General features: G+C 30.9%; 2 protein-coding genes across 4 annotated transcripts; one reads left to right on the top strand and one right to left on the bottom strand.

The window, feature by feature from the left end:
• Positions 1-7,573: 7,573 nt before the first annotated feature.
• LOC103484644 (uncharacterized) lies at positions 7,574-9,072 on the bottom strand. 2 transcript variants are annotated; one of them, XM_008441830.3, is made up of 2 exons: positions 8,784-9,072; positions 7,574-8,649 (listed from the first exon to the last, which is right to left on the bottom strand). In XM_008441830.3, exon 2 carries the CDS (start codon positions 8,590-8,592, stop codon positions 7,951-7,953), a length of 642 nt encoding a protein of 213 aa, XP_008440052.1. In that variant the 5' UTR covers positions 8,593-8,649; positions 8,784-9,072; the 3' UTR covers positions 7,574-7,950. The 2 variants fall into 2 exon arrangements, with proteins under 2 accessions (XP_008440052.1, XP_008440053.2); XM_008441831.3 differs by lacking the exon at positions 8,784-9,072 and having other exon boundaries at positions 7,574-8,702.
• Positions 9,073-13,347: 4,275 nt separating this feature from the next.
• LOC103484642 (chromoplast-specific carotenoid-associated protein, chromoplastic) lies at positions 13,348-15,765 on the top strand. 2 transcript variants are annotated; one of them, XM_008441828.3, is made up of 3 exons: positions 13,348-14,340; positions 15,031-15,226; positions 15,335-15,765. In XM_008441828.3, exons 1-3 carry the CDS (start codon positions 13,880-13,882, stop codon positions 15,647-15,649), a joined length of 972 nt encoding a protein of 323 aa, XP_008440050.1. In that variant the 5' UTR covers positions 13,348-13,879; the 3' UTR covers positions 15,650-15,765. The 2 variants fall into 2 exon arrangements, with proteins under 2 accessions (XP_008440050.1, XP_050944617.1); XM_051088660.1 differs by having other exon boundaries at positions 13,689-14,340; positions 15,031-15,220.
• The last annotated feature ends 1,164 nt before the right edge of the window (positions 15,766-16,929 follow it).

The following is a 16,929-nucleotide window of genomic DNA, read 5'->3' as shown; positions in this document are numbered from 1 at the left end:
ATAGGTTATTTAAACTCCAATTAGATTATCTTATAGGTTTTCTGAGCTACGCTACCAGCTAGGCTTCCTCATAAATCATTTGAAATTCCTCCATCCACGAGCCTCCTATCTTTCTAAACTCACAGTCTCAATAATGTATATAAATAAATCTACTAATAACAATACTATTAATCATATCACGACGTGAATGTTTTAAATATTAATATAATTTGATAATATTATCATTTTAGCTATAATTAGGTTTATTATTCGTAGACATATCACACAAAAACAAATGCAACTCTTAAAAAAAAAAAAAAAGAGAGAGAGAGAAAAGCATACTTCCTTGACAGAGCATGAAGAACTCACACTTCTACTTAATCTCCCATTATAAAAAACAAGAAATTGTGAACAACGTCCAGACACCCCTTATAAAACCTATTATTCCAAACAATTAATTTTTTCTCTTTTACCAAAAAGTTAGTTCTAATTTCCATTCTCACATGTCAACATAATTGGTAAGTGCTAATTCCTTTATTCTATAACTAAACTATATTGTCGTCTTCTTGTTAATATACACAATATAAGTAGAGATTCAACAGATATATTTGCCAAAAGACTAAATTAATTAGCAGTCAATCTTAATGCCTTAACTGGTAAACTTTCTTTACTAATGTCTTAAACGAAAAGAAATGAACGCCATTATTTGGCATTAAATGTGACACATAATTGCAATAATTCAACAATTAAAGGTACATGGAAGATTATATTAAACTATTAAAGTTGAAAGAAAAAACAATTCCATGTGATCATACCGAAATGTTGAACATACTATTAACAAAAGCATTGTTGGTTCTCTTTTGGGAAGAAAAAGTTAGGTTTTTTCTTTTTTTGTCTGTATAATAATATTTTTATTGAAGATTTGGTAATTTTATTAGGTTTATAGATAATCATAAATCATCCCATGCTCAAAAATCCCACTTTAAGAAAAGAAACTTTTGATATTATTATTATTATTATTATTATTATTATTAGTTAGTTAATTATTATTTTGGGGAAATAAGAAAACTATTCCATGGACGATTTATCATTCAATGAATTTACGAAATGAGACGGGAAAAAACTATAATTAGATTCCAATCTCTTTCTTGTGTATTGCAATTTGAAACAAAAAGTTAGAGAGAGAGAGAGAGAGAGAGAGGGGGGGGCAAAGGCATAGGCAAAGGAGCAGAAAAGAAGAAAAGTATGAAGTTAATGATTCGAAGCCCATGCGGTTCATGGTAGCCATGTGGATTTATTACGTTGATGACAGCACATTATCATTATTATTAATATTTCTACGTACGTCTTGATCAATATTCTTATATAAATATATGAATTCTACGTCAATTATTTCATTGAAATTAAAAATCTATTTATAGGACTTTATTCTAATAATTCTCACTCAACAATACAGTATTCTTAAAAATCGAAACAGAAAATATGTTGCTTCGGTACTCAATAATTTTAATAAATATCAGCATATATTGGAGGTTATAATAAATTTATAGCCAAAAACCCAAAGCTTTTTTGATGAAGGGTATCTAATGGTTCCTAAATGATGTTGAACAAAGTGTGATATGATATTATATTCTTATATTGACCTTCAGTTGTAATATGATGGCCGAGGTGTGAGAATAAATTAAAATAAGGAGGGAGGAAGGTGATGGGGTTTTGAGTTTATGGGAGAAGTAATGTAGGACCTGAAGGCCATGTTTTTTGGGATTAATTGGATTAAGTTTCAGGTTCCATGAATTCTCTCTTATTCCTTCCTTTTTCTGTTGTCTTCAAGTGTGATTCTTTCCCAATGTCCAAAACAGTCATCTGAATAATTCTGTTTAAACTTATTATATATTAAAGTCATCGTGATCCACTTGAAAAAGAAAATGAAATTAAACTCATAGCAACTCCCTATATTCTCAACAATACTGTCTCAGCTGTCTAATTTTTTCATGTCTTTCTTTTTTTCTTAGAAATGAATTAACCTTTTTATATATGTAGTTTACTACGTAATTCCAATAATCACAAATGTCCAGTGTCCACGGGTGGTTCTTTTTCTTCTGCTTTATGATTATTGTTCACTACTGCCCTCCTAGTGGACTCTAGTGTGCCAATCTTACTTTCACTTTATGTCTCCTAGAATGTAAAACAAATCTTAAATATAAAATATTAGAATACACATCATTTTTAGCAAATATTTCTATTCTTTCAAAAGTTACGATACAATCTCTTAGAGTGTTTAAATAGTTCGAAAACTCGAACAACTCGAACAAACTAATTTAAAGTATAAAGATTGGATTTGAGTTATTGGTTTATATTGTTTTTCGATTTTTACTCGATTACATTGGGTTGGCTCTCAAAGTTTGATCTTTTTTTAGTTGACACAACTTAGTTTATTGCATGTATACAATGTTGACCACCATTTTTCCCAATTGGTATCATTGCACTAGCCACGTCTTGGTTCTAACATCGTTCTCATCCGTAAATCGTAATTAATGAGATTTTTTTTTTGGATTTCCATCACTCTCTACATTATAACTCTAGGGTTTAGATTTAGCTTTTGCTTTCCTTCCATATGTATAAATATATATAAACAAATAAGAAAAAATAACTTGACAATCTAAGAAAATTTAAGAGTTAATTGAGTTGGTATCAGACCTTCCCTCGAAAATGCATTTTTTCTTCGTGTTTGTGGACGCGAGGAAGGAATGCGATTTCAAGTGAAGGCGTGATGGTTGGGTTAGAGACACCTTATTCGAGTAATTCAACAATAGTCAACTTTAACTTATTTGGTTGATAAAGAAAATTATCGAGTTCATATAGATTCCTAAGGATGATCACCATTAAAGTCTCTGGTAAATAATGATATTAAGAAAGTAGTTTTCGAAATTTTTCTATTTTCGAATTGGGACTAAATTTTAAAATGATAATAAAATGGCAAATGTAATATTAATTACTTTTTAGAGAGGAAGGGTGTGTGTGTGTGTATATATATATAAAGAAAAATGGTTTTGAGTGGGTGTTTGCTGGGAGTGGTTTTTGTGTATAGTCTTGGAGAAAATGATTTTCCATCTGAATAAACTCTGCTTCGGCCATTGCTGCACATGACATGTTCTCTCTACTTCACATCTTTCTTTTAAAACACAATTCTATGTACCCTCTCTTTTCTCTATAACCTACCCTTCCAAATTGCAATTTAAATAATAACATACCCCATTCTAGATTCCCAACACTTTTTCATTTTATGAAATTTATGCCCTCCAATAACTCTATTCATATACAATAATAATTTTTATTTTGGTTATCATTGTTAACAACTAGATGAATATTAATTATAATTTAATATAAGGCCCAAATCCTCAATGAAAAAACGGGGTAATTTTTTTATATATATATTAATAGCATTAAATATTAAAAAAAAATCAATATTAAAACACCTCTGATCACAATTATTTATATCATTTTGACCTTAAAATTAAAAAGAAAAAAGTGTTACATAAATATTTGTGGCGATTTTATCTCATTGATTTCATTTAAGAAAACAAAGCAGGGTTGAAATCATTATACTCAAGTTTATATGAATGATTGCACTACTCCTTCAAAAACCTAGTATTGAACGAAGATGCCTTAAATTTGATGGGAGTTTTTTTTTTTCTCTAAAGTAAAAAAGAAATGGAAGAATTAATAATAACATAATGTTGAATGATTAGCAATTATATATTATTGGTTATATAGGTAGTGATGCCAAATTGGGAGTGCGCTTTGTTGTCGGCAGTATTATTATACAACTTTTGTTGGAAGCAAAGGCTTTGTACATATTCACGCACTTCAATATTCAAAATAAAAATCCAACTCCAACTTATGTCAAATTATATTAATTCTTATTATTATTATTGTTATCAATTAAAAAATATATAAATAAATAAAATTAGAAACCAATTACCCCAACTTGTTCCCTTTGTTTAATTAAAACATTTTCACCATCTCAACCTATCGTAGTTTCTCCATTTTCACAACAGATTTTAAAATTTTCGCTATTTTTTTTCTTTCCCCCTCTAGGCTTTAAAATGTAAGGCTATATAATAATAGTTTTATATTTAGAAAAATAATAACGAGTGGTAGTAAATATATAATAAATAATCCAGCATGTTATGTTGGATAGAAAATAAATGGTTTGGAAATTAGGATTCAAAGTAAAAAGAAAACAGGAAAATCAGGATTCCCGGTTGGGCGATCGCTCGGGACCTTAGATTGTGTGGGACCCTCCAATTAACCCTTTTCTTTTTTCTTTCTTTTAATTATTATTCATATTATTTTTATTTTTTTCAGATAAATTATTTCAAAGCATTATATTATATTATTATTATTATTATTTATTTTATTACAATATATATATATATATATAAATTAGGGTTAAGGGTATATATAATTTAACCCAACCACATGTGATTGTAAGGCGGTCACGTGCCGACACAATCTGAATTTCTGATGAGAAATGGACTATTCCCCTCCCCCCCCCCCCCCCCTCCATTACAATAATTCATTTCCCCCATTCCAAAAATAACATTTTAAATATTACCATTAATAATAATAATAATAATAAATAGTTATATATTTCCTCATCTAGCAATAATTTTCTAAATTTATACCTATCACACTAACTTTTAAATCTGGTATATTTTGTATTTTTTTATTATTTACTCTTATTCCTTTCTTTTATCATTTATTTTAAGAGAAAAGAGATTGTTGCGTGATTAACTTGTGATTGAACATTTTAGTATAAATATTGGTTGGTCGTGACGTATTGAATTTTTTTTTTAATGTGATGGAAGATATTTTGAAGAGTCAAAGCTTTGTTTTGTTGAATTAATTTGGTTTTTGTGTATTTGTTGAATGTTGAAAACCTAAATGTATATGTTATCGATGCCTTTTATTGTCTCTGGTTACGTAGTTAGGTAACAATTATAATAATAATAATAATTAAGATCTTCATTATTCTTCTTTAATTTAATTTCTTTTTAAGTACACATAATGATCAGTACTTAGATTTAAGGAAAATATGTTTCCCTTTCTAATTCGGGTATATATTAATGAGATATTATTTGCATCTTCCAATAATGACCAATTGCATTAGTATAATAATTTGGTTGAAAGAATGAGGGTGTGAAAATGAAACAATAATTGGAGTATTAAGAGAAAAAGGTAAAAAGGAGAAGAAAAGACAGGTGATTCCTTAGCTTTTTTTTTTTCTTTCTTGTGTTTTCAAGTTGGTTACCTTCTTGTCAATCACAACTTTTCTATGGATTCTTCTCTAGTTCTTCATATCAAATGTCTCTCTCTCTCTAAATACTATTTTTTTTTTCTTTGTTCAAACTACTTGTTTCAGAACTACTTTTTATTCGTTCAAAAGTAATAAGCTTAGTCGTTCGTAAATTAATATCATTTTTTCCTAACACCATAACTTTTTTTTTTTTTTTATCAATTGAAATTTACTAAGTTATCATGTTTAGTTGTTTATTTGATCTTATGTGTAGTAGTAATTGTCAGTTTATTTGTGGCCACAGCAGCCTAGAATCATATTCTTCATCCTTTAATCACCTTTCTCCTCCAACGATTAGAAGCAGAATTTGTTCCAATTCCCACTTGAATTGCACACCAACAACTTCAATTAATATTTAACATCTTCTAATCCTTAATAATTACTTCTAATTAACCACGTTTTTCTTATATTCTATGTTTTTATAATATCGATTAACCCTATTCTCCAGATATTATATTATAGAATATATAGTATATTTTGCTTATACACTTTGTAAGGAGAAAATTAATTATGTAATGTGTGGGGATTCCATTCCATATCATCATGACTTGATAATATTGATTTGATAATTAGAATGGGAATAGAATCATATCATGTCTAAAAACAAATTGTTAATACTAAATCAACATACTTTACTTTGAATCAAGTTATAGACAATTTATTCATGATAAGTACATCAACCTTAGTTAATATATACACAATCGACCAAAGAGATTGTGTTCGAATCTTATTTCATTTCTAATAATATAATTGATTTTAATAATCATGAAAAGATAGACTGCAAGTGGAGGGATTCAAAAACATTATCTACAAGTTTTAATTGGCTAAACCTCGAGTTGAATAAGGTTATAATTTATTTAAATATGTATAATCAGTTTAGAGAAGATTTTTTGAAAAGTATCTTAAGATTTGGAATCCAAATCAACAAAGATTTGTTATGTATTGTGAGGTTTATGGATGATAAAATATCAAAAAAAAAAAAACTTTTTGAATACATAAATAATGTAAATTAAAGATTGGTGCATGAGAATTTTCTTGAGTACGTTGGACTTTGGAGTATGGTGTCTAAAAATGTAGGACGTTTTCAAATATAGCCATCATATTCTAAAACATTAACATATATATATATATAATACAGAAGAATTTAATATAAAATCCCTAGATTTTAAATATTTGTTAAAACCAACTTTACTCCAAGCCCAAATTGTCTAACACTGATGAATGGGCCAAGATAACTTAAGTGTCGGATAGTAGGAATATTTTGGGCCATCTTGAGGGCCCATGAAATGGCCGGCCAAGCCCATCAAACTTTGCTTCTGTTGCTTAGCTGTTTGTCTATCTTCCATAGTATTTTACGCGAGCCATGATTTCCTTTATAAAAATCTGATTAAATTATCAAAACAAATATGTTTTTGTTGAATTACTAAGTTCGTTGCCAACATGAGCAGCATTTATATAATAAGAGGTCCCAGATTCAATTATCTATCCTCAAGTTGTATTGCTCTTGATGGCAATAGACTAGACATATTGAACACAGATTAGAAAACTAAAGTACCTGTTAGCTAGCAAATTAAAATTCAAGGTGCAAGTAGATTTTTTTCAAAATGCATGAACGCATTTGACACAAAATTATAAATTTAAAAACATTATATACTCAGTTCATAAAAAAAAAAAAAAAAGAACTCGTACTTTGAAATCTTCAAATTACCAAAAGCACTCTTAAAATATTTGAATGAAATAATTGGTCAAGTCAAACACGTTAGTATTTAAATTTTTTGTTTCAGTTAAATAACACAAAAGTGGGAATATCAAACCTCTCGTGAACATTTCCTTATTAAAAAAAAACATATATAAGACATCAACTAAATGAGGTAAGTGATGGTATTTGCGAGAGTGTACAATTGATTCAAATGTTTAAATACTGAATTTATATCTCATATTTTATGGGAAAAAATAAAGTAGTAGAAAAGCCAGACTTGGTTATGGATTCAATCAATTTGGCTAATTAATTATGAATCATTAATTATTATATTTTTTTTAAAAAAAATAAAGAGATAAATTGATAACAGCTCCACTAACTCAGTAATTTTTTTCATTAAAGATGACATCCACATACTCCTGATATTATTACTTATCATTATTGGTTTTCTTTTCTTTCTATGGTTTTGTAACGCCAGCAAACTTTAAACAAAATTAGCAATTTTTAGAACAAAACACTTCACCATTCCATAAGAAAAGAAATTTAAAATGTAAACTTTAGTGGAAGGAAAAAAAAACAAGATTACAAGCCAAAGAAAAAAAAGAAAATCAAAATGTACAAAACTTAGGATTAAAAAAAAAAAAGAAAGAGAAGAGAAGAGTTTCTCGATCCCATTGTATAAAAGTTTAAAATTATATGAATAACATCGAACATATTAACTTATTAATTAAACTTTATTATCGGAGGTGAAAAGGTTTTCTCACCCGCATCCACATGTCACTCAGATACGGCCGTCGTTCAGTGCCGTCCAATGAAAACAGTCTGTCGCGAATCTTGAGGCAAAAACCACTAACCCCTTCCGGTCACCAACAATCCTCTGTTCTCATTCCCCATCGTTACTTAGCATGCTCCTTCAAAATATATCGAGTATCTCTATAATCGGACGGTTGCAGAGCGGGCAAGATCCTCGATTTAGCCACAGCTCTCTCGAACAAACCCTACAAAAGGTGTGCCCACATGGGATAAATGCCGCGCCCTTTTTCCTCCCCATGCACACGCAACACATCGAATCATTTCCCGTTTCTTCTCTCTTTTTTTCCGCCACTCCCAAATTCCCACCACCGTCGCAACCGCCTTCTGTTTCTTCCAGCAACCGCAACAACGACACCCTCAACGGCGTTCCAGTTTCCATCATTCCAACCGCTGAGTCAAAATCGTTGTTATTAAATTCCACAATGCCCCCTTCCGCTCCACGTGGCGATGCTCTTAAACGACGCTCCGCCGCTAGAGCTGTAGCCAAATTCATCCCGGACGGCCCCGGCGACTGTACCGACAACGGACTCAAGCAACTCCGATCCAACTCCCTTTCCTCCCGGCGCGTGTTCATCACTTCCAAATCCGGTACTCTCCGGTCATCGTCTTCTCCGCCGCCGTCTCTGACGCTAACAGACGGCGGCCGGAAACCCCAAGTGGCACCACAACAGCCCATGACTTTAAATCCTAGCCTTTGTTTTAAACTGGGTCGCCGCCTTCCTCCGCCATCGACGCCGTCCATTTGATCGGTAAGAAATCCCCAAATGGTCCTAGCCTCTCTTTCTCGCCTGGCGGCTTCCTGTAAAATGACACTGAGAAGACTCATTTTTCCGATCCCGAAACAAAAAATTTTGTGAAGAAAATCGGTAAAACTTGAAAATGAATTTAAACCGTTGAGGGGAAATGCAAATATTTAGGATTAGGATCGATTACCTTTAGCCATGGCCACGGAGATCTCGTGAGTTCGATGAAAGATTTTGATGAAACTCACCTCTGTGTTCTTAATTATTCTCGGAGCCCCATAAGGGGACGAAATTCGAAAAAGACCAGGCCCCAAGAACAAAAATACGAGAGTCGTGAGGGTCTTAAATGCAGTTTTAGTGGACGCCAAAATTAATTAAGCAATTAAGAGAGAAAAAAAGAAGAAGAAGAAGAAGAAGAAGACAAAGGAATGACAATGAAGCAATGGAGGGAGTTTACACTTTACAGAGACTCTTCAATTTTCTTTTCTTTGGGAAATGCAGCACCACACGTTGGAGTGCTAAACAATTGCAATACATATAGTTTGTTGAAATTTATTAATTAATTTAGAAATTCAACTTAATGTAAAGAAGGATTGTGTTAATGCGTTTTCTTTAATGGTTTTTCTGTTTGTTTTTTTTTTTGGAAGCGGATATATATCTCTTCCTTCGCCGGCTGTTTTAGTCAACGGCCATTAAGGCCGGCTCGTCGGAGCTCAGGTTCGGGTAACCATCAATTAAATGTTGCTCCAAATAATATAATTCAACTTTGTTTTTTTTTTTTTTTTTTTTTGTGTTAGCAAAGTTTAAAACGTAGACGTTTTCATTTGGATTTAAGTACGAATCTTAAAAATTAATTTAAGCAAATCCCAAATATAACAATCAGAAGGATTCAAAGTATAGTGTCATGGATATAATTTGAAAATATATTTACATAATTAATTATTAGTCCTAAACTTATACATATATCTCTGTACATCATACACAAAACTAATGTGATATGATAAAATGTTCTTATTATTTCTATTCGTCGTGTTACTATTATTTGTGATTAGAGTTAAATGCAAAAGATGCCATAATCAACCATCTATCAAGATAACATTCAAGAGAGATGCTATTTCAAGCTTAACAACACTTGTTATTTTCTTTGAAGGTAGGTGTACGATATATATAATGACCAATCAACTCGAAACACATTTTTATATAATAAAAGTTAGTTACTTATTAAATTACATTAATTTGATGGAATTAAAGTTATGCATGTGTGCCTATACAGGGACCTATCTCGAACTATGAAAATAATAAAAATTAGATGTTTATGTTATCTTAAGCCAATATAGCTAATCTAAATCACATTAATTGAAATGAGGATATACGATATATTGAGTAAAAGCATAGCAGATAGGAATGTATGGAACAATTGCACCCTCTTCTATCAAACCCTATCAAGTTTTAAAAGCAAGTTAAGTTTAAATTTATAGCTTAAGACTTTTATTTTAATGATTTTCAATTTTTTTTTTTTTTATTCATAATCCAACGGAATCTCTTGTAATACATACGATAAGGTTTTTTTTTTTTTTGAAGTACTATAAAATATAAATAAACAGCATAATTTAATACAGCTTCTTTAATTTTTGCAAATCAATAATTACATAACTATTCAATTAAAATGTCACATCATGACAAATAAAGATATGATAAGAAGTATCATTACGAAATAAAAAATCATGATCAATTATTGAAATATATTTGACAAATTAATTGCATTCCTTTGAATACGTATATAAATATATTAACGAGAGAGGAAGATTTCAAACCAAATGAGTGGGAGGTAAACATTAACAAAGTGAATTTAAGTTGGAAAAAAAATGGTAAAGCGATAACAAAAAATATAGTTTTTTTTGTTCTTTTCTAATTAAGAGGTTGATCTAAATTAAGGAAACAAAATATAATATACTCAAAAATTATTTAATAATAAAAAAGAAAAAGTAGAGAGTCTTATGAGGAAATGAGTAATTAAATTTGACCATTAGTTACTAGCTACATTGACTTGACTTTTTGATTACATTAATATGGCTCCGATCATAGTTAGATTAATTTACCATATTGCTATATATATATTAATTTGTGTTTTGTTAGTTTACAGTTCCATCTATATACTGTATTTATAAATTTTATATATAACCCATGTTATTTTCTAAAAAACGCTTTCATTTTATCATAAAGTAGGAAATTATTGTATTTATGGATTTGCATATGTATGAAAATATAGAATAAGAAGTCTGATAATGGATATAGAAAATTTGAACCAATATATCGTTTTCAACCAATTGAGAAATATAAATGTGATTTATTAATGTAGGAAAAAAAAACCGATAAGGCAATCATTAAAGACGTTGACTCGTCGACAAATTTTGTATTAAAATTAACAAATATAATATGATAGTTTATACCTAATATTCCAATTGGCTAGAAGGCTAGCCAGATAGTGACATAGTCAATTCTTCGTGATTAAATATGTGGCATTTAAAAACTAAAATGGTTTAACAATGTTTTCATGTTGTTATCTAATAACAACAACAACAATAATAATTTTCTTCTTCTCATTTATTTATTTTAAAAAATATAAAATAAAATAAAACTTCAGATAGAATTTGATAAACTAATACACCTAACAACGTTTCATTTTCTATGTTATTTTTCTGGTGTGATTTAAAAATATGTCTTATGCATTTATTAGATCGTATGTGTTGTACATCTGCATTTTATTTAAATTGAATATGATTTTCAGAGCAAACCTATAAATATATTTATAAATAATTTCTCCATTTCTTTAGTACAAATTTAAGAACGAAGGAATTTGAACCATCAACCTACCAGGTTCATGTACTCGTGCTAGTCAGACTAAACTTATAATTTTTAAAAAAAAACAATACATTTTTTTTTTTACAAACATAATTTTTTTGAAAAAGGAAAAAAATCTTCGGTCCATAAAGGAGAGAAGAATCGATGAAAAAGCCCAAAGTTTAATTGTCTTTCTTGGGCCATGGATATGGTTGCGGGGGTTGATATTTGTCCAGCCCATTTTCTTTGAAGCCCGCTGAATGTCGATGTGATCTGTTGGTAAAGCCCATTGTATAGATTTTGAAAATACATAGGAAAATGCAAATTGAGAAAAGGAAAAAGAATAGATCACAAGTTGGCATGTGATGTGTATGAGTAAGGAAAAAAGCAAACACCGAGAGAAGACATACATGATGGTCGTGGACGTCGACAAAAGGATGTTTTAGGCTGAACATGAGAATGTGTTGTTCCTAACTTTCCCAATCTTTGATTTGTGTTTCCACATAAATATATATATATATTCTACTTTATTGTAACAATTAATATTCGGTAGTTCTCAACTACCCTCCACTCTACCACACGTACTTCAATTTCCAAACTTTACAATTTATTCATTTTCATCCATATTGTTTATTAACTATTAATTTTGGTGCATTTATTGAATAAGATTATATATATTGCTATCCTCACTTTCTAATTCAAACCTATTAATTTGAGTCTTTTAAGATAATTAGTTTTCTATTTCGAAACTATTAATACTTCATTTTTCACGTATTTAAATTAAAGTTTGAGTCTTTTCAAAAAAATATATTGAAACTTCGACTCCATCATTTAAATAGTTTAAAAAAAATAAATATTTATATACCATGATAGATCGTAAAATGTTGTAATATGTATAAACATTTTTAATAATAATTTTATTTAATTTAATATAACGAATATTTTTTGTTTACTCAAAACATCACTATAAATTATTCAATTATAAAAAATATGCGCATGCACTTTACCTACTAATTTTGTTTCTCGTATTTACTTTTAACCCTCACCAAATGATTTAAAAAAATAAAAATATAGAAAAGCTAAAGGATCTTTAAATTAATCTAATCGGTATGTGGTTTAATTGGCTATTAACTTATAACGTTATATATATATCTATGACCTACTCTCTCACATTTTTAACTAAAAAAATAATCATAACATACTCTAAAATTCAAACACTCACGTGCTCTAATTCCATTAACAAAAAGTTGCAAATATTACTTAAAAATACAATAAATATATAAATGAAACAATAATAAATGTTCACACTCACGACCATCGAGAGATGATTATGCTTTCATACGTTTCATGTCAATATTAAATGAAAATAATTATTTTAAATAACAAAACTTCTAAAAATACTTACGAATGTCGTAAAATATCACAATTCATATAAAATATGATCGAAATAATATCAAATTTGCTCCATATGGGAGGCTACAATATAAAATAAATTAAATAAATCTATATCAGGACTTAAAAATTGTATTAAATAGTAATTTATAAATTTTGAGGTTCTATTATATATACAAATATAATAATATATATTCATACAATTTAAGGGTTTCATTAACGAATTTTCAGTTTTTATAAAAAATTGAATGTAACATATATCTATTATGCAAAAATTGAAAACTCTAAAAACCTATCCGACATAAAATTTGAAAACTAAAAAAACGATTGAAAATATTTTTAAAATATGTATAAAAAAAATTTTATGATATTAATTCATCTTCATGGTTAACAATTTCTGATATTAAAGGAACCAAAATTTAAAAAAATTATAGAAAAAGAAACGTTTAATATTGAAATGTAAGAACTAAATTTTAGAAATATAATGGACAACTTTTTCTTTTTAATAAATATAATGGAGAAGGGGAAGGAGAGAGATATTTTGACCCACGGTGATTTCTGTGACGCTTATCCGACCAATGAAAGCTTGGAAAGAGGCGCGTAGAATAAAGTTTTCGGTAGCATGTTGCCGTTTATAGAATAAAGTTTCTTCTTAATACACAAATGCGTATTCTGTATTCATTCATTTGGCGCCTCACATGCTTCGGTTGGCTCGCTTTAGGCTGCCTTCTCTGTATTTTGTACTCTCCCCTCTTCCTATGCCACGTGTTCTGATTCGGACGAGCCACGTTGCGTGCAACTACCAAACAAGTCATTTTAACTTCACAAGGTCCGATTTGACCTCCAAAACAACGACAAGTTTTGGAACAGTCGCGAAGATCAAGGGTAGAATCGTCTTCTTTACTTCCAATTCCTTTTTATTTAATCGTCCCTCTCGTTTGCTAGTCTTTGAAAGATTTTTAAAACGTAGCAGCTGTTTAAGTAAATCCCAGTCCTTCAGTTTGTGCTTTTGTGTGTTTGTTTCTCTGATTTACGCAAATTGGAAACAATCCAATGGCGTTTGTTTCTCAATTCAATCAACTTCCGTGCAAGACTCTCGCACTCAATCCACCGCAGCCTCAATTGACTTCTAAGCCTTCGATTTTCCCCATCGCTTCGATTGGGGCCGGCGCCAGAGCCGCGGCGGGGAAGTCACTGATTTCAGTTAGACCTTCGTTCAAGGTCCGTGCGGTGTTAAACGATGACGAGTGGGGGGAGGAGAAGGAGGAGAAGTATGGAGATGGTTCGGCTGTGGCGGTAGCTGAAGAGGAGGAGGAAAAGCCTATGGAGCCATCGGAGATTTATAAACTGAAGAAGGCGTTGGTGGACTCGTTTTACGGGACCGATCGTGGATTACGAGTGTCGAGAGATACTAGGGCGGAGATTGTCGAGCTGATTACGCAACTGGAATCGAAGAACCCAACGCCTGCTCCTACTGAGGCCCTGACTCTGCTCAACGGCAAGTGGATTCTACAGTAAGTTCTCCCAATTATACCTAACTTGATTCTCGCAACCTGGTTGGTTGAACTTCTAATTGTGAATTAGTAAACAGATCCCGAATCAATAGAACCTAGTAATTATTTTTGCGATGATTGAAAAACTGGAACGAGTTTAATCAAATTTCTTTCATGCTGACTAATCGTCTAATCGTATATCTCCATTTCAAACCTTCATGAATTTTTAAATATTGGTGGTAATTTCTTATACTTGTTTATCTTGAAGATCATATTTGGACGTAGTATCGACGTTCCATGTGGCAGTTGTTACTGCAGTTACTTCCTGTTAGGCAAGTCATATTGTTCTGAGTTAAACTAGAATGTTATACATCCGATTCGATCCCATGGGCCATTTAGAAGATGTTTTATCAATGGGATTTTAGACTTGTATCTGATTTTGTATCGATTTCTTTGAATATGGTCAGTTAGCCAAACTTGCAAGTCTTGTTACGCAAAATCTTTGCTTTTCATTTAAACCTCTCGATCTCTTCATTTTTTTTTTAAGAGAATGAAGAGAGTCTATACAAATAGCTTTTCTACACCTGATAAACATGTCCTAATTTTGCATTTTTTTAATCAGTTCATTGTCTATAGCATACTTGAAAATGATTATGATTGATTGCAAAATTGTCTCCCTAAGTTTCTTAATATGAATGTTTGGGGATGTAGGTACACATCTTTCTCGGGTCTGTTCCCATTGTTGTCTAGGAATACATTGCCATTGGTCAAAGTTGAGGAAATTTCGCAGACAATTGATTCAGAGAACCTCACCGTCCAAAACTCTGTTCAGTTTTCGGGTCCTCTAGCCACCACTTCCATTACTACCAATGCAAAGTTTGAAGTTCGAAGTCCCTTGCGTGTACACGTAAGTCTGAACTATTGAAAAAATTGGATTTTCTTGTCCGTGTGTGCGATTCCAAATCTTACTTTATAATCAACTAATATTTCTTTTCACACTCAACTTTCTTTCCAGATCAAGTTCGAAGAAGGTGTCATTGGAACACCCCAGCTGACGGATTCGATAGTGATACCAGATAATGTGGACTTTCTTGGGCAGAAGATTGACCTTTCACCATTCAATGGTATCATATCTTCCATTCAAGACACTGCTTCAAATGTAGCCAAGACGATTTCTAGTCAACCACCACTCAAGTTCTCAATCTCAAACACGAAGGTAGAGTCTTGGTTGCTAACTACTTATCTTGATGAAGATCTTCGAATTTCACGAGGAGATGGTGGTAGCGTGTTCGTACTCCTCAAGGAAGGCAGTGCTCTCTTATCTCCCTAAACACCCTTACTCTTCTCACTATAAAGGGTTCGTAGGAAACTGAATTATTATTCAAGAATTTCGTTAAACATGTTGTAGTTTCTTATCAAATAGTGTGATATTGCCTTCCGTTCAAATGGCCAGCTTCAATTAGCCTTGTCTTCTTTTAAATCATCAGTCACTTGAATTTCTGTTGGGAAAATAAACATTATTAATTTTGTACCCATACTATACGAAGGGCAAAAGTTAAACCAAAAGGTGTGAAAAGCTTGCTTGGATTGAACTGCAGGTGTAATATAGATATTTTTTTATAAAAATACTTTGCTGTTTTGCTTTTGTTATTGAAAGCCAAAGACGAGGCCTTGTTAATTAATATTTCGCATGGATTTTCATATTTGCTGCGTCGGTCTGGTGAATTTCTTTTTTCTTTTTTTCTTTTTGACAAATCCTTTTCCAGAACTGAAAAATGGAGATAAAAACGGTTAGATATAACATTTGTGATCAATATAGGTATCGAGATCACATTCAAATGAGAGTGACTTGTAACTATATATACCAAAAGAATGTACATTGACTTATAAACTTTGAGGTTTCTACTTGGCTTGGAGTTATATTATGTTAGGTTATCTTTTGCAAAATTAATTAAATTATCAATTGATTTGTGGAGACTGGTTAGGTTCGTTTTGAACTCTAAATCTAGAAACAAGGGAGGAATTGGCCTTTCAAAGTAAAGGGTTTTGGACATGAGATTATGTGGTGTGTCCTATTTTTCTTGTTGCATTTTATAGAAGTGTATGTCAGTGGATCTACATCCAACAATTGTTATAAAACAGATGTAATTGTTGAAAATGGAGTGCTCTCAAAACATTATAATACTTTTATTGAGAATTTCATATGAGAATCCTTTTCCTGGATAGCTATTCAATTCCTTTCAATGACAGTAAAGCATACGTTATTTATATTTAACCCTATGTATATCTAAAATCTTCTTTCCTCTCTTATTCAAATATGCCGGCCAAAGTGGACAGTAAACACTTTCGAAACTAAATCTTGTAATCTAACAAACTCGACCAACGACTACCTTGATATCTTTCTCGTTATTTGTTTTACCGTGTACTCCTTTATTTTGCTTGATTTCGGTAAATTTATTTCATAATTTACCATTTGATCATTTAGAGAATGTCAGTAAATGGATCTGAAAAAACTGAAAAGGACACCTTTCGTTACACACGACACATTGTACATGGAGGAAAATGTTGTTTTGAAGTCGGTGATTGAGAAAACGGATTCTTTCCAATTAA

This window comes from Cucumis melo, chromosome 8, assembly GCF_025177605.1.
Source record: "Cucumis melo cultivar AY chromosome 8, USDA_Cmelo_AY_1.0, whole genome shotgun sequence".
Lineage (NCBI taxonomy): Eukaryota > Viridiplantae > Streptophyta > Magnoliopsida > Cucurbitales > Cucurbitaceae > Cucumis > Cucumis melo.
This window is presented reverse-complemented; position numbering and strand designations above follow the sequence as displayed.

Excerpts from the sequence above, each read along its gene's own strand:
- LOC103484642 (XM_008441828.3), top strand. The coding sequence starts at position 13,880 with ATGGCGTTTGTTTCTCAATTCAATCAACTTCCGTGCAAGACTCTCGCA. Across the intron at positions 14,341-15,030 it reads AACGGCAAGTGGATTCTACA|GTACACATCTTTCTCGGGTC; the intron begins GTAAGTTCTCCC and ends TTGGGGATGTAG. Across the intron at positions 15,227-15,334 it reads GAAGTCCCTTGCGTGTACAC|ATCAAGTTCGAAGAAGGTGT; the intron begins GTAAGTCTGAAC and ends CTTTCTTTCCAG.
- LOC103484644 (XM_008441831.3), bottom strand. The coding sequence starts at position 8,676 with ATGAGTCTTCTCAGTGTCATTTTACAGGAAGCCGCCAGGCGAGAAAGA.